General features: G+C 43.3%; 1 protein-coding gene across 6 annotated transcripts in view; it reads right to left on the bottom strand.

Annotated features, from left to right (window-relative positions):
- The window catches only part of SLC16A12 (solute carrier family 16 member 12), a 67,658-nt gene that overhangs the window by 7,836 nt on the left and 34,902 nt on the right, over window positions 1-24,920 (bottom strand). For 2 of the 6 annotated variants that reach the window (XM_081157577.1, XM_081157578.1), the window contains 3 exons: window positions 5,268-5,519; window positions 3,888-3,991; window positions 1,032-1,175 (listed from right to left, as the gene is read on the bottom strand). In XM_081157577.1, the coding sequence (XP_081013703.1) occupies window positions 1,032-1,175; window positions 3,888-3,991; window positions 5,268-5,377 (358 nt within the window). In that variant the 5' untranslated portion in view covers window positions 5,378-5,519. Of the gene's footprint in view, window positions 1-1,031; window positions 1,176-3,003; window positions 3,089-3,258; window positions 3,378-3,887; window positions 3,992-5,267; window positions 5,520-24,920 lie in introns of those variants that run through there. The other 4 variants (XM_081157580.1, XM_081157581.1, XM_081157582.1 and 1 more) reach the window with 4 other exon arrangements.

Below are 24,920 nucleotides of genomic sequence, written 5' to 3' on the forward strand. Positions count from 1 at the left end.
TCCCTTGAAGTCAGCAGAAAGCCTCTTAAAGATTTTCAGTGCTTATTCCTTTTAAATCAAGAAAATCTGAAGGGCTTTAAACCCGGAATTCATGGCATCTAAGGTCAAGGAAGGAAAAGGAGAACTCCCTTCCGCTCCTGTTCCCATCTGCAGTGCTGGGTGGCCAGTGATCCCAACCGGCCTGACCTGAGGAGTGTCCCAGATGTGAGACTCAGTGCTAAGACCAGGACAGTCCCTGGTAAACTGGGATGACTGGGCATCCTAGCAGCTGGGCCCTTTGGGTTACATAGGACTGGTGCCTTTTTGAGCTGACAGAGCTAGATTTACAGCCTCTGAATTATATCATTTATTGGCCTGATCATGCTACCCCGTGGCACAGTGCCCGGGCATGAGTTAGTGCTACTTTCCACACCCCTCTGGGTGATGGGGCAAACTGCTACTCCAGTCCTACCAACTGACGCCACCTTGGTCCTACCCAGGCCCCTTATGGAATACATACGTTGCTTCTCTTTCTATGGGGTTCATTATGATTCCCTAAGGTATACTTCTAAAACATTGAGAGAGAATGTGAAGTAGGAGAATATTCACAGCAGGGGGCCTTCTTTTTTAAACTGCAACCCCCAATTTATTGGACAGTCATATTCACTATAAAGCAGGGGCAATTCGAGTCAGCTACAGATAGTATCTCAATGTCTTGTCAGGGATATGGGGAGAATGATCATTTCTGAAAATTTATGTTGCCCTGGTTAATACCTCATGGCTTCTTAGTATAAAATCTCAGCCATACTCTGCTGCCAAAGGGAAAACCAGCAGTTCCTTTGATCATGCGGCTGAATTAAAGTGGTGATGCATTTTCACTACAGTCGTACAATCAACTGCACTTCCAGCTCTTTTGTTTAACTGCTAGGTAGGCAGACATCAGCTAAATGATGCATCTAACAAAGTGAATAATTTATGAATTATTGCTCTGTTGATGTGTTTGACAATCTCTGAATGGGGTGGGGTGAGACAAGTGGTACAATTGCCCTTACCTGTAAGAACTCCCAGAGTGAGGTAGAGATGCTTCAGACTGGTGGCAAAGGAGCCCAGGATAAGACCAGTAGATGCAAGCAAGCCACCCAGCATGATTCCCACTTGACAGGATAAATGGTTACTGACAACACTCCCAAGTGGAGCTTCAAAAACAATAATAAATAGGTTCAACAGAAAGGCCTTGAGGGCACTATAAAAAGGCTGGGGTGTTCCACTGGCAGAGCAGAGAACGACTGACTTTTAAAGCATCAACCCCCACCCCCACCCCCTGCACACTCATTCTACAGATTTGGAAACTAAGGAGAGAGAACATGACTTGCCCATGGTGACACAGAGCATAAGCAGCAAAGCTGAAATTAGGATCAGTGTCCTGACTTCATTCCAGTACTATTCTACTTCTCCACTTTATGATAGTCATAATGCCAGGACTGTGGGGTGTTTTTAAGCAGTGAATCAACTCCCTATTCAAACTACATGTCACGTGCACAAGGATGTGTCTTATTTCTCATACGGTATCAATCATACACCATTAGCAATAATTATATCAGTTAATTGGTGAAGATGGAAAGTGGGCAACACAAGGTGGCCAGCAGTGTTACGCAGGAAAAGGCCAGGAGAGAGATGACAGACAGATGTCACAATCTGGCACTGTTTTAGGCTTTAGGAAACCCCATGGATGAGAAATTGAAACCCTGAAAAATCTAAGAAAATGCTCACACCCATGGTGACATTTTGGTTGACCTCACTCTATTTGTAGTTTAGCAGTGTGTCAGAACTGTGCCAATTTCCAGGGTTATAGAATATTAACTAAAGCTGGAAAAGGCCAATTGGAAACTGAAGCCCAAAGGAATATGACATGCCCAAGATCACAAAGAAATAGCTCAGGGCACTTGATACCAAGTTCAGGGTAATATCAACCTATTCCTCTGGCTTCTTGGGTCTCCCAAACTGATGGCAGGGAGGATGGTTAAGGAGAGCATGTGAATTTCTTTCTAAGGAGCAAGTCATGCTGACACGAGTACTCCTGGTAACAAGATCAGAAGAGCCAGTTCTCTGGGAATCAGTGGGGTATAATTTTCATATTGATCAGGTTGAAATTTGGGCCTGATTCAAATGTACAGGATAGAATCAGTCATCAGCCCGACTGACACCTGCTGCCAAGTTAAAACAGTGGCTGGCCATATATATAACCCCTGGAGAGCAGGAATGAGCAAGCCTCCTGAAAATATGTTTAATTTTCTAGGCTGCTGCTGCTGCTATGGTTATTGGAAAAGTGATGACATTTTCAGCAAATTCAATGAAAAATGTTCACTTTGCTGTTCATTATAGGGCAGTTATGTCCCCAATGAGTGTTTTAGATGTGATTCTGCAGCCTCTTGTTTGTACTCTGTACTCAACTAATGTTGCCAGGTGAGCAAGTGGGTATATGGTGATGGGTACAACAGGCCTCAAGTCCTTGCATGGAATTTAAATATGCTGCATATTTAAGGTCATGCTAACATGACCGTGCTTTAGCTCATGTTTAGCTTACATGGTCATTGTGACCATATTGGTCACTGAAGGTCATTTATTCCTCTTTTGGGGATTATAAATTTCTCCAAAAGATAACAGTGAGGGAAATGAGTCACGGCTCTCTTGACTTGCTGTGACTAATCATGTGGCCCTGAAGACCCAGTGATTGTCTCACTGGTTTAAAACATATATACATATATAGACAGTTTAGAAAACCCAAAGAAATTATTTTTTTGAACCCTTAAAACCTTCCAGTGTCATCAGTAGAAAAAGCAAATTTAGCCTTCTCATGAAACCTGCTTTTAGTCCTAGAATTGCTCTCAAATTCCTCCCAACCAAGGAAATACATTTCAGCACAATTCAATTGATTCCTGAGTACGTACTTTTTCCCCCAAAAAATAAATAGGAACTAGTACCTAGAATGGAATTATTTATGTTACTAAATAATACAGTATTTACCTTTACCACAAATACATGGCCTGGAGATAGCAGTTTTCTAAAATACTCAGGATTCATCTCAATGAAAGGATTAAATGGGTCTAGCCTGCAAATAGATCATATCAATTTGACTCAATTTCAGAAAATCTCTAAACCATTAATTTGGTTTGAAAATTATTTTTTAAAAAATCTCAAGGTTACTTTTCCTCTACTATATATATGGAACGAGAGATTCCGTTTATTTTGAGAACACTCTATTTACTCTATATATAGTACCTTTGGGGTTTCTTGAATGAAATTATAGCCAGTGAATGTGTTCATCTCGGGATTACACCATCCTATCCTTCCCAATACTTCTCTAAGAATGAAGATTTATGCATGAAAAATGATGAAATCTATGAGACAAAGTTTGAAACCTTTGGTAAGGAAATGGAATGAAAATCAGACTTCAGATGCAACACACATATTGTTTGCACTTACTTAAGGAGATCATATAGAAATGGCTCACGGTGCTATCCAAGGACTGTTTATATGACTGGAGAAAGGGGATCACAGCAATTTGGAAGAAAGAAGCCAAGCATATACTGTGTGGTTAGCTGCTACCAACATCAGGGCAAGCCCTGTGATGCCCAGCATCCTATCTTTATATAGAAGAACCAAAGGGTACGTGTCCTCCTGAATTATTAACTACCTGTTCCATCTGGCATCAGCAAGATCATTAATTCCAAGAGCATGTCTGATTGGGTTTGGCTGAATGTAGGATCAACCTTTTCTTTTAGTCTCAGCCAATTTTTACCGCAGTCTTTCTACTAAGAAAAATTGGTAATCAAAGGCAGTAGAAGGTCATTGTCATGTAGGGTTTGACAGTAGCCAGTAACTGTCTATCCCTGGTAAGTGATACTTACCACAGAGCATGGTCACACAGTCTACAATGGAATGGATCCATGCTGTTTGTGCATAATCCTGAGTGAAGTATGTCTGGAACTCCACAAAGAAAATTGAAATACATCTGAAAAATACAGTGCAAGCACGTTATACAAAAAAGAAAAAGGAAAAGGAGAATGAATAAATGCGAATTTGAATCAAAGCTTAAAGTTTTGGTTCCATCAGCAGTTCCAGTCTCCATGGGTTTAAATTGGTTTTCAGTGGAACTCTGCTGGGCCATAGTAAGTGGGAAATTAGAAGCTGACCACTGGGCCATTTTAAAGGGTAAGAACAAGTGTTCATCCACTAGAGGGGCTGCTGAAGCCTAGTGGATATGACGATCACTGCTGTAGGGAGGTCTTAAGAAAATCTTAATATTTAACTAACATCTGTAACACGTACGAGGTTGTTACAGAAGATAAAATTTGACAATAAAGAGTTATACATCACCCAGCAATTTCACTTCTAGGCTTTTTGTTTGGTTGGTTTTTATCTTTACTCAAGAATATGTATTTATTGATTTTAGAGAGAGAGGATGGGACAGAGAGGGAGAGAGAGAAACATCAATGTGAGAGAGAAACATTGATCAGTTGCCCTCCATACCGGGCGTCGAACCTGCACCCTGGGCCTGTGCCCTGACTGGGAATCGGACCAGAGACCTTTGGGTGTACAGGACGATGCTCCAGCCGACTGAGCCACTCGGCCAGGGCTCGCCTCTAGGTTTTAGCCAAAGGTAATAAATAGATGATGATGATGAACATGATGATGATGATGAATATTAGATACACATAAAAGGAGATATTCTGGAGAACTATTTATAATAGCCAAATATTATAACAAAACTATTTGTCCATTGATAAAGGACTAGTTAAATAAATTTTGGGTATCAATAAAATGAAATATTAGGTACTAAAAATAATGATTTGATCTGTTTTGATTTGAAAATAAATTCACAATATAATGTTAAGTTAAATTCAAGGTTTTATGCTTCTAAGGGCTCAGTATCTAGTGAGTCAAGAGGTTTTCAAAAGCTATTTTAACCTTATATGTTTTTCCTTTCTGGGATGAGCTGCTTACAAACACAAATGGCTGGACTAGCCACAATATTTGGTTTAAAAATGTCCTAACACTTTGGGTTTATGTGTCAGATATTATAGAAGAGACCACAATCCAGGACTTTTAACTGTCAGAAAATCACATTCCTTACAAAGAAAAAGATATCTAAGCAAAGAAAATGCACACACACCATACAAATACATATATATTTTCACAATGACAGATTCAGAAATAGAATGAAGCAGATGTAGGAAAAAAAGACAAGTCAGATCATCTTAATAAATCACGAAGAAAATCTCACCTACCTGGTTACTGCCCGGGTACAGATGGTGACAAGGAAACAGCCAGCCACTATCATCCAGCCCCAGCCTCCATCCGGAGGGGAGGTGGACCGAGCTCTATTTACTTTTGTCATGATTTCTACTCTTTTTTCTTCCTTTCCAAATTACTCCAACAGCCCAGGTATGATCTTGGAAGAGTTTTCTGTCCAGTGACTTCCTGTTGACATTCAAGACTGGCATAGAATGCTACCTGGCACATGGGTTACTGTAGGCCATCTAAAACCAAAAATCAGGACATATTTGTATTTTATTGACACTTCCAAAGGTTGATTTTTCACAAGGCAAAAATGATTAATACTTTCCTGTTACATGTGATTATTTGTAACTAAGAATACTGGACTGGGGCAAAGAGCATTAGTTGTCCTTGGTGCCCACCCTCCTTTTTCTTAATAGACCCTCTCAAAGTTTAGCCAAATCCACATGCACCCAGCCTGATGCCATTTTCCCAGCCTTCCTCTTTTTTTTGGTGTACCCTCACCTAAGAATATTTTTTCCATTGCTTTTCAGAGAGAGTAGAATGGAGGGAGGGAGAGAGGGGGAGAGAGAGAAACATCAATGTGAGAGACACATCGACTGGTTGCCTCCCACACACATCCCAATCGGGGCCGGGGATCAAACCTGCCACCCAGCCATGGTGCCCTTGACTAGCAATCGAACCCGAGACCTTTGGAGGGCTGACGCTCTAACCACTGAACAAACCAGCCAGGGCTTCCCTAGCTTTTCTTGAAGGTAGGTGTGGCAACTTGTTTTAGTCTCAACTAAAGGGATGCGAGAAAAAGTAGTATGTGCCACTTCTGGTTCATCAGATCAAAGACCAAGGTGCCTGCCCTCCCAGGACTTCCACTGCCCCTTTCCCACAGACTGGAACATGGGCATGGAGACAAGAGAGCTTCAACCACACAGACCAGGGCATTGCCCCAGGGCTGGCAGGGCCACTGGACAGAAGGAGCCTGAGTCCCCAAAAGACTCTTTGGAGAAGGCTGCCTCTCCAGCTCTGGATTTCACTTTAGAAAAAGATAAAATAAGCTTCAATTATACTTGAGCCTCTGTATTTTGGAGTCTCTCTGTTACAACAACTTAGGCCATGTCCTAATTATTACACTGAATTAATCTAACTTTTTTGGCATTTCTGACTAAGAATGCTATCATTTTTAAAGTGTGTAATCGAAACAAGAAAACAATAAATAAATGAAACAGAAAGGAGAGTTCAAATGCTAGTACATAAAATTCAATATAATTAAATAAGGCAGCAAGATGGGTGAAGAATAAAGGTACATTATGTTACAACTCTCCATTTAGCTCTTGACCTAGATATATGAGAGTTAAATGTGAAAAAAAAATCATTAGCCCTGGTCACTGTAGCTCAGTTGGTTGGGTGTCATCCCGTGCAAAGAAAGGTTGCTGGTTCGATTCTCAGTCAGGGCATATGCAGGAGGCAACCGATCAATGTTTCTCTCTCCCTTTCCCTTCCTCTCTCTTTAAAAATCAATAAAAATATTTTTAAAAATCTAGATGAAAATATAGGCCAATATTTATCTGATCTCTGAGAGGTGAAAGACTCCCTAAGATGTAAAGTAGTTTAACAAAACAAGGGAAATTTTTGATTTGTCTAAATTAAAATTCAACCTTTCTGTATATCAAAACATAATAAATAAGACTAAAAGGTAAACCACAGACTTGGAAAAAAACATTAGCGACATTAATTCATTCAACTACCAACACTTATTAAGTGTTTAATATGCGTTAGGCCCTATTTCAGGGAATTAAGGATTTAGGGGAATTTCCCACATAGACCACTTAGGTTTTCGGCGTCCCAATTCATATTATTAGACATTCTGTGAGTGTTGGGGGACTGACAATGGAGATGAAGTGAACAACTGACGGGTATAAATCTATCAAAAGTATTAGAAGAGCAGTATTGGTATAAATATTAACCTGCTGATTTAGAGAAAATCAAAATTATTATTTGAAATGATAATATTGCTAATCACTGGCCTAGGGATTGAGCAATAACCAAAACACTGGTGTCTGGGCTAAGTGAAAATAACACAGGGCAGCCTTTTACAGAGCACTTGCCACAGGCCATGCTGCTATTAAGCAGCACATAGTATCTCAGTTAACCCTTCCAACAGTCATAGAATGTAGGTATTATTATCCTTACTTTACAGAAACTCAGTCTCTAAAATTGTATCTTATAAGAGAAGCTATGCAAAAGCATGTAGAAGGTATATACCTATAATTGTCACAAAAAATAGGCAGAATATGCAGACAGGAACATAACAAGGCTGGTAAAATTAAGTTATGATTCATTTTCAGATTGTACTCAATCCCATTTTACATATAATTTTCTTAAATAGATATTTCAGGTCTACCCTTGCAGTGTAACTCGAAGCATAAAAATCTTCCTTGTACAGTTTCTCAATGACTAAACATAACTGTCATTTATTAATACTGCACAATGAAAGGCAGATGATTACTGCGTAGAGGGCACATTGTGGGCAAAAGTCCCTGGCAAAGTAAAACGTTCTCTTTCCTTGCAAAAATATTAAGCATCATTAATTTTCACTTTGCCTCGGCTGTTCCCCAGATTCCGTTTTCATTTGTTTTAGTTGAGCAACCCCTCTTTGACATTCCCACATTTTTTACGTTAAGAACCCATTTGTGAGGATCTCTCAAAAAAAAATACAGTGGAGTAAGTCCAAATAAAGAAATGTAACTCGCCCAGCTGGCGTGGCTCAGCAGCCGAGCATCGACCTAGGATCCAGGAGATCTCAGTTCGAGTCCCCGTCAGGGCACAGGCCTGGGTTTCAGGCTCGATCCCCAGCAGGGGGCGTGCAGGAGGCGGCCGATCAATGACTCTCATCACTGATGTTTCCATTTCTCTCTCTCCCTCTTCCTTCCTCTCTGAAATCAAGAAATAATTTTTTTTTAAAAAAAGTAACTCAAGTGTCGCTGTGACGGCAGCATAATGAACAAAGGTCTGTTGTTTGAGTCAAACTGGGTAAAACCACAGAACAAGGAACATCCTCACGGGACGCCAGGGTGGGGAGAGACGACTAAAGCATCGGTATGCAACAGTATTATTCATAACTCCTCATGAATAGTCGCCCTGCAGCCTCAAGCCGCAGAGACAGGCACTACTCTCCCCGTCACGATGACGAAGCCGAAGCTCAGAGAAGTGAAGGCGCCCGCCCGACGTCACTGCATCTGAATCCAAATGGAGACGAGCGAGTGGCTCTGGCCGACTCTGGACAATGCACCTGCCCATCTGCCCTCTGGGTTTCAGGATTGTCACTGGGGACTTCAACAAGCCATCCAGGTAACGCCGAAGCTCAAGCACCTCTTCCTGTGGGGCAGGAGCCTGCACAGTTAGCACAGGGGTATAACTGCTCACAAAACAACTCCTGTGAGTTTCTTCCAAAACAGGTCTTTTAGTAGATCTACATGTATTCAGAAGAAATGCACAGGTCAGACAGGCCAACCTCATTTCCTAGACAGAGACTCTGCAGCAGCCTGCAGGGCCCCTAGAATAACAGCTTGAGCATTCCTGTGAACGATTAACCCTCCTGATATTACACAAATATGGAAAAGTCTCTTATTGAGTTGATAGTATACCTAAAACTGTAAGTACAGCAAGCATGTTACCGTCACGCAATTCTTCATTTTACCAATCAGCCTCCAATGCACTGGATTTTGACATCCAACCACTAAAATATAATTGAGTTTTGTATCTCATTCTGGTTTCAGAAAACTTCTTTTGGAACAAAAGAGTTGCTGTATGGTCATGGCCCCGAGATTGCTCCTTAGCAGTACGAGTTGGGATTCATCCTCGGTTTCGCAGGGTCCCCATCCTTCTTGCTTTTAAGAATGTGACCATCCGCAAAGAGTTCTCGCTAACGGTCAACACCCTTCCAGCACAGCACTCGCCGCGTGGGGCCAAGCCTTCCCGGGAGCTGCCTTCGGTAAGTTCTCCGAAGCCACCCCGCCATCCGTGGAAAACCTGCCCATTTCTCACGGTCGGTCGGTCGGTCCGCAGCTGCAGAAAAGGCAACGGTGGTCCTGGGACGGCTCGTCTGGGAGGCTCCACGGCCTACCCGCTGTTCTCCCCTCCATCCCTCCCGCCTACTGCCGGTGCCTCACCGTTAGCCGGGGAGGCTCTAAATATATATAAATATATAGATATTATTCTTAAATAAAGGAAGACTAGTGATTCACCTTTTTTTTTTTTTTTTAACAGTCTGCTTCTCTCTGCTTAGTCTTCTAACAGATCCTGGTAACAGGGGAGTAAATAATTACTGACTTCAAACAGAAATTTCTGGATGTCTCTCAGGGACCTTTGGGCACTGAACTGAAACATTGACCTTTGCTAATGAAGCTGCCAAAGTTTCTACGTGGCGTATGAGACTCTGGGGACACGAATACTTTACATAAAACCTGGAATAAACAGAAGAGTGATTTATATGGTATTTGGCCTTCAGAAAGAGAGAAAAAGGTACCAGTCATGATTCACAGGAGAGGCAGAGGGAGTAGAAAGCAAGATTCTTTCCCACCCCGTCAGTGCCTCATCCACAGAGCCACCGACTCTAGGCAACGTCAGAAAAATGCCTACTTCTGAGTCTAATAGTTTGTTGACAGTACAATTCACAGCCAGGAGCTTGCCACCCGCTACCGTTCTCTGCACTAATGGAGTTCTTTTCTCTCCTAGTTGGAAGTACATGTAAAAGAAGTGACAGGCCTGAGCAGTAGCCCTCTTTGAAAAAAATATAGCGTGTACTCAGTGCCTAGCACAATGCCCGCTATAAAGCCGGTGCTCAAAAAATGTGGTTGGGTGGATAAATTTTTGTGTCTAATTCAGTGGCCTTGCACAACTCTAATTTTGTACTCTCAGAGCATATGGAATTACTAGGTCAGGCTATGTTACATTCAAGGCTTCTGGGCTGCAGAGGAGACCCTTGGGGCTTGAGATACCTCTCACAGAGTCTTTTTGTTAGTCCACAGAGAGGCTTTTCTTGAAGCGCAGTGCTGCCGGTCTATACCGCAACGCTCTCCTCCCTGCTACTGCGATGTTGTCGAGATGGGAGGGGTGACAAGGCAAGTATTTCAGTCACGCATTTCAAGTTAACCCCACACGTCATGGAGCAGTGTGGAGACTGGGGTGTGAGAGAGGGTGCAGGCAGAACAGTGGGAGCGCCCTGAGGGCAGGATGCCACGATGCCCCCAATTGTCACTGTCTCCAGAACAGGGGACAGACCTTCACTGCCGGGTTGACCCTCTCTCCTGTTTGCAGAGTGGCTAAAAATGAGCGTGGGCTGCTGGAGGGCTCACCTACAGAGCCTGGCACTCGGCCCACTGTCTGCCCCACACTGCACAGGCCATCAAATTCCACAGGCCCTTAGAGATGTTTATTTTTGCTCTCTGTAGACGCTGCTCACTGCTTGAGCCACACAGCAGGTCACACAAAGGACAAGGTGTTACCAAGGCTGAGAATGTGGTGGACTCTTTTATGTAAGACCGAGGATCTAAATTTCTTCCTGGAAAGGAAAAAGTTAGAAACAACTTTATAAAAATTCTTTCCAGATGTGGGTGGTCATCTTTGTCTCTATCCTGACAGTTGAAATAGTTAGGACTGAACCAATCATTCCACATTCTTCTAGTTTTGGACCAAGGAAAATGTTGCTGAACTTTTAACAACAAAGGCCTTGGAAGTAGTCCCTTTTTTTTTCAGTTACAGTTGACATTCACTATTATTAGTTTCAGGTGTATAGTATAGTGATTAGACATTTATGTAACTTACAATGTGGCCCCCTGATAATTCTAGTACTAACCTAGCACCATGCATAGTTATCTCAATATTATTGACTATATTCCCTATGCTGTACTTTATATCCACCTGACTATTTTATAGCTGCCAATTTATACTCCTTAATCCCTTCAATTTTTTCACTCAGTCCCCCAACCTCCCTTCCATATGGCAACCATCAACCTGTTCTCTGTATCTATGGTCTGTTTCTGTTTTGTTTGTTCATTTATTTTGTTCTTTAGATTCCACATATAACTGGAATCATATGGTATTTGTCTTTTCTGTCTGACTTATTTCACTTAGCATAATATCCTTTAGGTCTATCCATGCTGTCACAAATGGTAAGATTTCATTCTTTCTTATGGCTGAGTAACATTCCATTGTGTATATGTACCACATCTCTTTTATCAACTTGTCTACTTGGGCTGCTCTATATCTTGGCTATTGTAAGTAATGCTCCATTGAACATATGGGTGCATACATTCTTTTGAATTAGTGTTTTGGATTTCTTTATATATATACCCAGAAATGAAACTGCTAGGTCATAAGGCAGTTCTATTTTTAACTTTTAAAAAAATATATATCTTTACTAATTTCAGAGAGAGGAAGGGAGAGGGAGAGAGAGATATAGAATCATGAATGATGAGTCATTGATCAGCTGACTTTTGCACTCCCCCCACTGGGGATCGAGCCTGCAACCCTGGCATGTTCCCTGACCGGGAATCGAACTTTGATCTCCTGGATCATAGGTCAATGCTCAACCAGAGCCATGTCCAGCCCGGCCATTTTTAATTTTTTAAGAACCTCCACACTGTTCCCACTGTAGTTGCACCAATCTGCATTTCCACCAACAGTGCATGAGAGTTCCCTTTTCTCCATATCCTTACCAACATTTGTTATTTGTTGATTTATTAATGATAGCCATCTTGATAAGTGTGAGGTGATCTCTCATTGTGTTTTTAATTTGTATTGCTCTGATGATTAGTGACGTTGTGCATCTTTTCATATGCCTATTGGCCATCTGTATGTCCTCTTTGGAGAAGTGTCTATTTGGGTCCTCTGCCCATTTTTTAATTGGATTGTTTGGTTTCTTTCTTTTTTTTTTTTTTTTTTGGTGTTGAGTTGTCTGAGTTCTTTATAAATTGTGAATATTAACCCCTCATTGAATCTATCATTGGCAAATATCTTATCCCATGCAGTAGGTTGCCTTTTGTTTTGTTGATGGTTTCCTTTGCTGTGCAAAATTTTTTTAGTTTCATGTAGTCTCATTTGTTTATTTTTCCTTTGTTTCCCTTGCCCAAGGAAATATATCAGAAAAAATATTACTGAGAGAGTATTTTTACTGCCTGTGTTTTCTTCTAGGGTTTTTATGGTTTTGAGTATTTAATCCATTTTTAGTTTATTCTTGTACATGTTGTAAAAAGGTGGTCATTTCATGTTTTTGCATGTATCTGTCCAATTTTCCCAACACCATTTATTGAAAAGATTGCCTCCTTTGTCATATTTTAATTGACCAATAGGTGTGGGTTTACTTCTGGGCTCTCTGTTCTGTTCCATTGATATATGTGTCTGGTTTTATGCCAGTATTATGCTGTTTTGATTATTATAACCTTGTAGTATAGTTTGATATCTGGTAGCATGATACCTACTAACTTTGTTCTTCTTTCTCAAGATTGCTGTGGCTATTCAGGGTCCTTTGTGGTTCCATATACATTTTTGGATTACTTGTTCAAGTTCTGTGAAATATGCCATTGGTATTTTGATAAGGATTGCATTGAATCTGTAGATTGCTTTGGATAGTATGGATATGTTCCAATCCATGAACATGGTATATGCTTCTATTTATTTGTATCTTCTTCAGTTTCTTTCTTCAATGTCTTATAATTTCCTGAGTATAGGTCTTTTACCTCCTTGGTTAAATTTATTCCTAGGTATTTTATTTTATTTTTTGATGCAATTGTAAGTGGGATTGTTTTCTTAATTTTTCTTTGTGACAGTTCATTATTGGTGTAAAAAATGCAAATGATTTCTGAATATTAATTTTGCATCCTGCTACTTCACTGAATTCATTTATCAGTTCTAACAGTTTTCTTGTGGTATCTTTAGGGTTCTCTCTCTATATAGTATTATGTTACCTGCAAATAATGACAATTTTACTTCTTCCTTTCCAATTTGAATGCCTGTGACTGATCCAGGGCCACCTGGTAGGAGCTACAAAGTGATCCACAGTTCATAGCTGCCTGTGCAGGAGTTGCATGGGAGAGGCCACACTGCAAACCAAGTTCAGCTGCCGCTAGCACCAGGCCTGGGGCAGCTCAGCTAATGGGACCAGGCACCTGAAGGCCTGCCACTGCCTGCCCACTGCCCGTAAGGCTCAACAGCTGAAAGAGCCTCAAGCAGTATGCCAACTGGGTGAGGCAGCGTCTCAGGGAGTCACCGGGGTGGGGCAAGTGGGATCACCAGGTTAATATGGATTTAGATTTGAACCAGTGCGGAGTTTATGGCAACTAAGCAAAAGTCACCAGGGACACTGAGGCCAGCCACTGCCTGCCTAGAGACTGCAGACCTTTGAGAGTTTTGTTGTGTTTTTGAAAGGCTGCAGCTTGAGCCAAGGCCAGCTACCTCATGTTGAAACAGACCCTGGCAGAGTGTGAGTTGGGTGTGCAAGCAAAGTTCATTAGGCTAATGCAGATTCAGAATTGGCCCTGTGGGAAGAGGGCTCAACACATGTATACCAGCGGCTGTCCCTCCAGCCGTCACCCTGAAGTCATACAACTTAGTTTCTCCTTGCCTGTCTCTGCCACCTCCCAAGCCTCTGTTCCTCCACCAGAGCCCACGGTGAGTGCCTCTGAGCCAGTAAGTCTGTGCTTGGCCCTTTAAAAGGTCACCTGGGTTTCCAGCAGTCCTCCATCTCGCTCAGATGTTGTGAGGGCTCCTCTTCCTGGCATTAATGCTCCAGGCTGAGGAATCCTGTGTGGGGCTAGAACCCCTCCCTTTGCAGGGGAGACCTATGCAGCTGAGATATCCTCCTGATTCCCACCCACCACACACAGGTGTGGGGCCAGCCTGTTTCACATCTCATCCCCTTCTACCAATCTCCACATGGCCTCTTCTTTATATCCTTAGTTACAGGACTTCTGTTCAGCCACTCCTTAGATGGTTCTCCAGGTTGATTGTTCTATAATTTAATTGTAATTTTTATGTGATCATGGGAAGACGCAAGCACAGCATTTACCTACTCTGCCATCTTGACCCAGAGCTCTGCCTAACTTTTTTTGCATGCGAGCTCACTCTGCACATTATAAAATATTTCCTTGCCCGGCAGGGCGTGGCTCAGCGGTTGAGCATCTAGTGGCACCAGGCACCTGAAGGCCTGCCACTGCCTGCCTGCTGCCCACCTGCTGCCCGTAAGACTCAACAGCTGAAAGAGCCTCAGGCAGTATGCAAATTGGGTGAGGCATTGTTTCAGGGAGTCACCAGGGTGGGGCGATTAGAGATAGAGGTTCGATCCCCAGTCAGGGTATGTGCCCGGGTTGTGGGATCGATCCCCTGTCAGGGGTGTGCAAGAGGCAGCCCATCAGACTACACCTCTCTCGTCCTTAATGTTTCTGTCTCTTCTTCTCCCTCTCCCTTCCTCTGAAATCAATAAAAATATATTAAAAATAAAATATTTCCTTAGCCAAACATGGCAATAGTTATATATTTTTTTAATGTTTTTTTTAAAATTCTTTTTTAGAGAGAGAGGAAGGGAGAAGGATAGAGAGAAACATCGATGAGAGAGAAACATTGATTGGCTGCCTCCTGCTCACCCCTCCTGGGGATGGAGCCCATAATCTGGGAATGGAACCAGCGACCTCTTGGTTCATGGGTCAAAGTTCAACCACTGAGCCACACTGGCGTAGCAATAGTTATATTTTTAACATAAGTTATCTATTGATTAATATATATAAAGACAATAGTTAAAATGAATTTCATACTATTTTCAAATACTATTTTTATCTAATGAATTACTAAGATACTTACAAAAATTTGAAAAATCCTGAGTAAGATATTATCTTGTCCACTGGCAATGCTCCATGTATTTATGGATTTGCACACCCTGTACTAATTCTGTCATCTCCTCCCAGGTATGAAACTCCCAGATTAGAAGACCCCTCTGTTTATTAAGGGTAGGGCTAGTGCCTTGGTGAACATAAGTTTCTTCTGGCCTACTAGGTATATTACTTATTCAAGGTCCCAGTAGGAAATGGGAAACTGGGAAGACTTCAACAAACACATTATTTATAACGGAGTGAACTGTGTCCATAAAATCTAACAAGGTCAGTAAAGTCCCTGAAGCTAGTAATAGTTGGAAGTCACTACTACCTCTAGGCCTGAGGGAAAAAGGGAGAGAGCAGCTACTGGAACCTCTACAGAGTCACTGTAGAGAGAGTCTTGGGCAAGGGAAAGTGTCCAGTCCACAAGAATCTGACAGTAAAAGAAGGAAATAAATACATCAACCTCACACTCTCCCTGCTTTCCAGGCCCATCAAGTCTGAACCCAAGGAACCCAACTGATACAGCCCTTATATGTCAACCACCCAGGGAAGAATACAGGGTGGAAATGGGATGGACAGTGACCTTAGAGGGATAAACAGAAACTGTCCTGCACACCAGTGTAGCCTATAAGTTCGTCCTCTTTTGCACTAGGGCTATAGTTTAAAGATGAGGTTAAGTTCTAAGTCTATGCTGGGCGTTGCCTTTAAACTAGATCAAGTTGCTCAAGGTTATCTACTCAAATCTTTGGGCATATTTCAAATACACAATTCAAATGTGAAACCAACCCCTTCTTTTTGCATTTTCACCTTTAAATGGACAACTCCAAAATCTGCATCTGTGCTGCCAATCTTCCTCCCAAGTTGCACACTCAAATTTCCAACAGCCTCAAGGTACCTCAAACTCACATGCCCAAAAGAACATACTGGCTATTCTGTCCTGGAAACAAATTTTTTAAAAAATGATTTCACTATTTTCCAACTAGGCATGCTATAACACTTTGAGTCCTTTTGACAACTCCCCAACTTTCGTAACAAATGAGCGCAACTCTTATCATTTCTTCTTGTATCCCTCTCACATCTGCCCTTCCTTTTAAATTTCCTATCACCTTATACATGAACTAAGTCAGAGTGTCCTAGCTGGCCTGGTTCAATCCTGACTCTATCACGTATACAGTGTGACCCTATTAGACTCCTCTGCCACTAACTAATTGCAGGCTCATACTTAGTGTCTCAGTGGTTTCCTTGGCTATAGGATAGATCCATGTTTAGTACCTACAACTGGAGACAAAGACCTCCTTTCCATTGATTCCATGTGGCAGGAGCTTCAGTGAAGTTAGCATCCCTCCCTGGCCTTTCTCTGATCCTCACTTTTTTCCATAGGAAGCAGAGTTACTTTTCTGATCGTGGGTTTGGGAGTAGCACCTGCATAGGCTCAACTCAGCCCTTCCCTTCCTTTTTTTTCACTTAGGATCTGCCTGTTAAGAGAGTGCTCTTCCTTCTTAGCTCTTCCATTCTGTAAATGAAACAGAGGCAGGTATCCTTGCAAGAGGGCCCGTGGTTGTCTGGGGGCTGTGAGGGACTGCCACTGGCTAAGTCCGTCTTTTTTTTATGGGGAAAGTACTGCATTCCTACTTGGCTGGTAGTTCTAAGCCTCATTCCCCAAATACCAGTATTATTAGCACTTAAGGTGGCATTTTGACCTTTATCTCTTTGATACCCATTTCTACCTCTAAATTTACTTTGGATTGAGGGAGAAAATGAGTGTTTGTAATGACCTTTTCATTTACTTATTTATTTATTTTTATATATCTTTATTGATTTCAGAGAGAGGAAAGGAGAGAGAGAGGGAGACAGAAACATCAATAATGAGAGAGTCATTGATCGAGCCTGCAACCCGGGCATGTGCCCTGACCGGGAATCGAACCCCGATCGGCTGGATCCTAGGTCAACGCTCAACTGCTGAGCCATGCCCGGCTGGGCTGTAATGATCTTTTCAAATCTCAATTCCTACCCTCATGGACTTGTTAAGGAAATGAAATGAAGTAATCCATAGTATGTCACAGAGCATAAAATCTGCCCATATTAAGCATTCACGTAAATGTTAGTTACTAGTACTACTGTTGTGGTTGTTACAGACTGCCTCCATGAGCCTTAGGAAAGAGATAAGGCATTTAAAATGTCAACATCTTATGATTATTATATTTTCTATCAAGACAGTGTGGGAGAATAGCAGTTAAATCAAGTAGAACTTCACAAACTGCCAAACAAGGTCCACCTCCATTTCCTCTCCAAAGACCTCACATGGAGGCGTTTTTATGCCTTCTGAGGTTGGCTGTGAACAACATTCTGAAAAAGCAGTTCTCTGGGAAGGAGGCTGACAAGACGCCCTTAGGCCATGACGCAGCTCTGTTTAGTAACATAACACAGCTCAGAAAAAACTGTTAAGAATAAAAAAGAAACCCACATTCCTCTGACAGGATACTCTTCTTTAAAGAATTATTGGGGTTCCCCACCACCGCTCACACTACTGCTCTCTGCGGCCTCTAAAACTGTGCTACAAACATGAATGCCGCATTACATTTTTAAACGCGTAGAACAGTGCACTTGGCACGGGGTCAGACAAATCTGGCTTTGACATCCAGCTCAGGCGATTAGGAGCTGTGTGACCTTGACATGTTGCTTAGCTTGCATGGGCTGGGGTTCACAGAGCACCTGATACCTATTAAAACATTCATATTAACAGATATTAATTTCCTGCCTTCTAATATCAAAAGATATATCTTCATCTTCACCTGTTTGTTTCACCAATTTTCCAAATGAAAGAGTAAAGCAACTGCACGCTTTGATAGCTACACCGTGGCCTACAGTGGGCACTCAAAAAATGCTTCACAGCCCTGGCTGGTTTGGCTCAGTGGTTAGAGCATCAGCCTGCAGACTGAAGGGTCTCTCCCAGGTTCAATTCTGGCCAAGGGCACATACCTCGGTTGCAGGCTTGATCCCAGCCCCTGCTGGGGCATGTGCGGCAAGCAACCAGTCGATGTGTCTCTCTCACATTAATGTTTTTCTCTCTCTCTCTCCCTTCCACTCTCTCTGAAAAGCAATGGAAAAAATATCCTCAAGTGAGGATATATATAAAAAAAAAAGCTTCACAAAGTTAAACTTATATCAGTTACTAGTTCAAATCATTCAAATACTAACAATTTTTAGTAAATAAATATCTTAATCATAGCTGAAAGTACTCATATTTATTTTCTTAGGGTATCAAAAGAAGAAAGGTCCAGAGGAGGCCCAGCCCCTTCATCTTTCAATGTCAATTTCCCTTATGATATAAAGGCCATACAAAAGCGTTAAGTAATTAAATGGGAAGAATGGCCAAGAGAAAATGACACGGAAAACCACCCAAGAACACCATGCTCCTGGAACATTTACACTAATCTTTACTTCTTTGCAGCATTTGTTTCTTTTGAATGATGAACTGAGATTCCCTACAGGCAAATATCCATCTCCCAAACATCTGTGTCCATTTCCTCTTCTCCCTTTAATGATTTTTCCTAAATTGTACGCAGATGGCACGTCCAATCTACGGGTTATCACAAAGCCTTTACAAATGAAGGTGTGAGAACTGTAGAAGCACCGAAAAATGCCTAACTCATCAGGCTAACTCATAATCGGGCCGCAAGATGTGTGTGCTGTGAGTGCAACCACAGGAAACACGCGGGGGTCCCAGGGCACAGCCCTGCGTGCTGGAATCGTGGGGCAGGAGAAGTTCTATGTCTGTTGGGATGACGTCAGCCTGTGACCGTTGGTGTCCATCTTGCTTCATGCGGACAGAGACCCCCTGAGAGCGACACCAGCTCGGAGCGAAGGGAGCAGAGCCGAGAGCCAAGGACAGGTGATCCCCGCCGACCCTATGGAGCCCCAGGAAGGACAGTCTCTCACGGTCCCCTCTGCCTCCGGAGGGATCCTGGGGCTCCCCTGCCTGGCCCTGCATGGTCCGGCCTCGCCCCTCCCTCTGGGAACCAACGGCTCAGCCTTTTCCGTTGGGAACCACCTTCAACTGCTGTTGGGGGTCCCCGTGAAAATGCTCTTGTCATTTCTGCATCAGTTGTTCTGATTACGTCCAAGTGCTACATCGCTACACGCGTCTCCAGCGAGGGTGCACAGCCCCAGTTCTGTGCAGGGAGACTGTAAACAGAGTGTGAGATACATCTTCCTGGAGTATCCAGTTTATCCCAAGACTTGGAAGAACCCAGGACTTTAATAAGAACTGTGCCCCACCCCACAAACATGGAAGGAAAGAAGAGCGGGGATGGGGAGAAGGGCCCCAGGAAAAAAAGTCTCTGAAGTTTCACCCATGTGGGGGCTGAGGGGTGGACCTGCAGCAAGGGCGGCCTCCCCTCTTGTCCCCCGGGGGCTCCAGGCCACGCTCTGAGCTCACCAGGTATTTGGGTACAGAGATGCCGGGCGCCCTCCTGATGTGAATTATGTGCAGAGAACGCTGCGGCAGCCGGCACGCCACAATCGTCTGCTGGACCAAGTCCTCCCCTGGGCGTCCCTCCCACGCAGCGTGTACTTCTTGCACTGCTCCCACCCATGGCTGTTTGTGTCCAGCGTCTGGCCGATCTTCTGCACCATGTTGCCGACCTCCTGGAGCTCAACATCGAGTTCACATATAAAACACAGGGCGTGTGTGGACCGCCCTTCCCACAGTCTTTGACGGTGGCCTTACTTCGCCGTCCACAATTTAAAACATAACACTGGTTTGACTTCGGTCCATCGGCCATGCTGTTTGTTTGTGGAAAGCCTACAGCATATGCATCTTAAGAAAGACAAGACCTGCCTAGCAACCCCCCGGCTGGGGCTCCACCATCCGACTGCCCACTGTGGAAGCAGTTTTCCTTGTTGGTTCGCTCTGGGACTTCACTGCTGCTGCAGCTGCTGGTGCAGTGTGTGGAGGGAAAGGCCCCAGAGGGGGTGGGCTGGGCAGGGCTGGGCAGGGGTGATCTTTGACTCCAAGCTGACTGGGAGAATGGCAAGCTGAACCTTCTGGGTAGAATTCTGGAGAAGGGAAGGGAAGGATCTTACTGTGACGGTGCGGCCCTCCACCTTGGGTTTTCCAGTTCTTGGAATCAGGTACATGGCCATCACTCTGTCATACCTCTGTCTATGATTGAGTCCTGGATCTGGTCCCACTCAAACCCCAGGTTCATCATTACCTTGGTCACCTGGGAGTCCATGGTGCCACAGGGTGACTCACAGTGAGGCCTGAGTTCCTTCTCCTGTCCCATGTTGAGCCGTGGGTCTCTCATGAATCCTCCCAGAGTTCCTCTGTCACTGAGGTTGAGAGACATTAATTTTTTTAAAAGCTTTTCACATTCATAAGCATGAAATAGGGGATGTGGTAGTGCCCGCTCAGGATCTGTTGCTGTAGTCCCAGAAGTCGTCTCCCACGAAAAGCGGGGTTCCCAGGGGCCATCTTATGCAGAACCACTCCCAGGCTCCACCCGTCTACTGTGGGGCCATCCGAGCTGCGGTCCACGAGGAACTCTGAGAGGGCATCAGGGAGGCAGCCGTGCTCAGCTTGTGGCCAATAAACTCGGTGCTGAGGCCCAAATCTGCAAGTTTGATATTCAGTTCTCTGGCTTCAGGACCCGGTGGACAGTGCCCCTCTGGTGGCGGTACGACACAGTGGATGCCCACCGCCGGAAAACGCCTCGGGCCTCATCCTCAGTAATGCGGCCCCGGTCCTGCAGATAATCAAACATGTCCCTTCTGCTCACATGCTCCATGAGGAATTATATTTCCTCAATGTTAATCAACTCATAAAGCTCTGCAATATTTGGGTGATTCAAGGTCTTCATGCAGTGGACTTCTCAAAAAAGTCGGGAGGAGCCCTGCTGATTACAATGACTTTGACAGCCACCTCTGTCCCAGTCAGAACGTGCCAGGCCAACCTCATCTTGGCAAAGGTCCCCTGTCCAAGAGTATTCAGGAGCTTCTAGTGGCCAATATGATCCTCTCTTGAAGTTATCCCTTATATCACATGGCCAGAGATAAGGCAGTTTAGGGCAGGACAAGAGAGAAGGGTGATAATTCCCTCTCGGGCTGGTTTTCTGTCCAGCAACCATGCCCTTTCCTTTAGGGAACACTATCTCAGTTTTCCTTTGGGCATCTTACCCGTTCTCACTTCATGAGCCCTTGGGAACCTACATGCTCCTACAAGGCCTGGCCAACAAGAGCCACAATTGCTCATTCAGAGATTTAGTGAGCCAAGCTAGACTAGGAAGAGTCAGCCCTGGGACATTTGCTGGATGGATTGGGGAGAAGTTCCCAAGTCCTAGAGAGGAGGCATAGAGCTGCTGGTGGCCGTTTTTACCTCTACCTGCAGAGGTAGAGACCCCACCTGAAATGATGTCAACTCAGGAAAGGAAGGAAGAGGGAGAGGTAGATATTTCTGAAACTGTGTGAACATCTGAATTCAGCTATATCTAAATCCCACCCTTGGGGTTCTCTGTTAAGTAAATACATGAATTTGACTTTTGCTTTTAGTCACGTCGAGTTGATTTCTGTCACTTGCACCTAAAAATCCTAATTTTAAAAAAAGCATTATATTTTTGTCTTATGATCATGGCTCAGAGCTTGTATGACCTTCTAAGATCATGCTGAGTGGCTGAGCCAGGATGCAAACTCCAAGCTGTCAAACTCCCCATCCGTGGCTCTTCCTGATGCCTCAGCTCGGCTCTCTGTTCCATAAAGGTATACTATTGGTGTTTTCCAGACTTAAATAAATACATTTTTATCTCTTCTTGTGCAAACTTAAATAACCAGGTGGACAAGCAGCCATGAAGGAAGCAGGAGGATCAGGAGACTGAGTTTGTAACATAAAGCAGACCGAGGAAGGGTTCTCACTAAAGTAATTCTGTCAAAGCCGACTCGAACCAAGTCAACCCTCAATCCCTCTCATGCTAAAGGTTCTGGAAGCCCATGAAACTGAAGGTTGTGAGTCACACGAGCACATTAGAAATAAAGAAAACCCAACTAATCTTATTGGTTCCACTCCTATAGGTAAATTAATCACAGGCTACTATATTTTTTTTAAGAATTGTAACACAGCAATGTGTAGTAGTACTGAGTTTTTTCAGTTTCTAATATGAAAGTCTGCCAAGATTATTAAATAAGGCATCTGTTTTAAATCCACAAAGGAATCCATCAGTCAAGGATCATACAGGACATGTAACTAGTTTATTAATAAAAACATGCATTCTGTTTCATACTGTTGATAGGAATATTAATTTGTTCAATTTTTTGGAGTGGTATTTGGCAGTATCAAAAGTTTAAATGAACTTCTGACCCAATGCTTCTACGTTTAGGGATTTGTCATATAGCAGCACTCCCCCAAATACTTGGATATGTTTGTATAAGGGTGTATTTGCATTATTTATAACTGCAAACAGTGGAATGAGTTTCCATCGGCAGGGAATCAGCTGGGTAAATTGTGGTACATTCAGCTTCTAATTTAATATAGCAGACTGAACACGCGCCTATCTTTGCTCTTTCTTAAAATGCCGCTGATGGCAAAGGAATGAAAAAAGAAATAAGCCACAAAGATAAAGAGAAGAGGGGAGACGTTGACAGCAGATAAAAGCTTCAAATTCTGGAAGCTGAGAAGTAAATGAACAGATGGTTTGTGACTTAGCAAAACAGAGATCACTGAAACCTAACCTGACAGGGAAGGAATACAAGAAGTGAGCCCCTGGGAAAAAGACTTGGGAGGGAGCAATGGAGGACTTCTATAGGCGGTGAGTGTGGGCTGGGGTGCTCTGTGGAAAGGCTACAGATGATGTTAGGGGGGACCCCACACAGCTGGGGGGAAAGCAGAAGGAGAGGCACCATGTGAACATTGGGGTATTGAAAGAAAATCATACTGAATGGTGAAAACCTGTCCCAAAATCCTGGTCCCATCTGACTCCCAAAACACTAGCAGCCAAGTTTCTAACCTCCGGGTTATATCTTTAGAGATATCAATATAATTAATAGGACAATTCCAGAGAAGAGGGACTTGGACAGGCAGTCCACACAAACATAAATCCAATGGCCAATGAATACATGTAAGACTGCCCAACCTCATTTGCAACCAGAGAAATACAAATGAACACAATGAGAGAAGCGTGAGCTTTGATGCAAGCTAAGAACTTTAGTTAATAATAATAATAATGTATCAGTAGTGGTTCATCAACTGTAACAAAGGTACCACACCAATGCAAGATGTTAATAACAGAGGAAACTACAGGGGCTGGAGAAAAAGTACATGGAAACTGTACTTTCACTCCAGTTTTTGTAAACCTGAAACTAAGAAATAAAGACTATTAATTAAACACACACATGCATACGCACACACACACACAAGATGACACACACCAGATTGATACAAAATTGTATAAGATTAGCTACACCAAGTGTTGGCATGAATGGAGAGCAATGAGAACTCTCATACACCATTGGTGGAAGGGTTAATTGATACAATTATTATTATTTTGGAAAACTACTTGGCACTATATAGTAAAGTTAAAGACAGGCATTCCACATGACCTCTCCTAAGTACACACCAACAGAGAAGCCATACACAAATGCACCAGAGCACACGTATGAGAGTACTCACGCAGGCAGCCTTGGTAAAAACCCTAAATAGGGAAAATAGGCTTAAATAGGGAAAGCCTACATGTCCATTAGTATTAGTAATTGGAACAAAGGAACAGAATGTAGCAATGAAAATGAAAGAATTACAGCTACATGCACCCAAAGAGATGAACCTCACAAGCATGATAACCAGTGAAAGAAACAAGTCCCAAATTATATAAACAGTGGTGCTCCACGCTCATAAGTTTCATAAGCAGTTTAAACTGTATGATTATATATGTACACATAAGTGGTAAATACATTTAAAAAAAAGGAAGTGAAGTCCACAAAACATAAGATAGTGGTTACCTAGTTGGGGAGGGGGGTTGTGATCAGAGAGAGGCACAGAGGAAAGGGGGGCTTTTTTCTAAAATATTGGCAATGTCCTATTTCTTCATCTGGGTGAAAGTCATACAGAAGAAAGAAAATAAAAGAAGAGCAAACACTGAAAATGTAACTAGCCCCTCTGGCTTTTTAACTATTGGTTGTCTGCACTCTCCAGATCAGGCATTCTCAGTGCAGCCAAGTTAGAGCATCAATAAGCAAAGTTCGGGGGCCAGAAGGATTAGCCCCCTCACATGCTTTCACAGAACTACGTGGAATGTTCCCCTCTCCACCCAGACAGGGCCATGGAGAGCTCTCTGGCTGAACCAACCTTGTGAAGGGAGGGCAGTTGGCAATAATGATGGAAAGGCACCAACAAGACTAACAAACTCTGTTCAAAGTGAAGCGATGTGATCAGTTCTAAGCAGGAGTTTTCTTAATGATTTAAGTAGTTATTATGCCAGTATCAAGACATTTAAGAACTGCATTTAGGTTGGAAGATGGTGGCCCTGTGAGAAGCAGCAGAGCGCCTCTGCTGCTCAATTTACTCCTAAAATCCTACGTAACCAGCTTCAAAAAACCAGAGAAACATACCTGAGTGGACGGAGTGCGAGTGGGGAGCACTGAAGAAACATCAGAGAGTCCGGCAAGAGGGGGGACGTAGGAAGGGGGAGTCCCCCTGAAGCCTGTGCTGGGCTCCGAGACCCGAGGCCTGGAGGCTGCAAAGCTCCCTCCCCTCGGGAGTGCGGACGGCATCCAAAAGCGGGGACCCCACACCCC

Source organism: Miniopterus schreibersii (assembly GCF_964146895.1).
Source record: "Miniopterus schreibersii genome assembly, chromosome: 14".
In the NCBI taxonomy this organism is placed as follows: domain Eukaryota; kingdom Metazoa; phylum Chordata; class Mammalia; order Chiroptera; family Miniopteridae; genus Miniopterus; species Miniopterus schreibersii.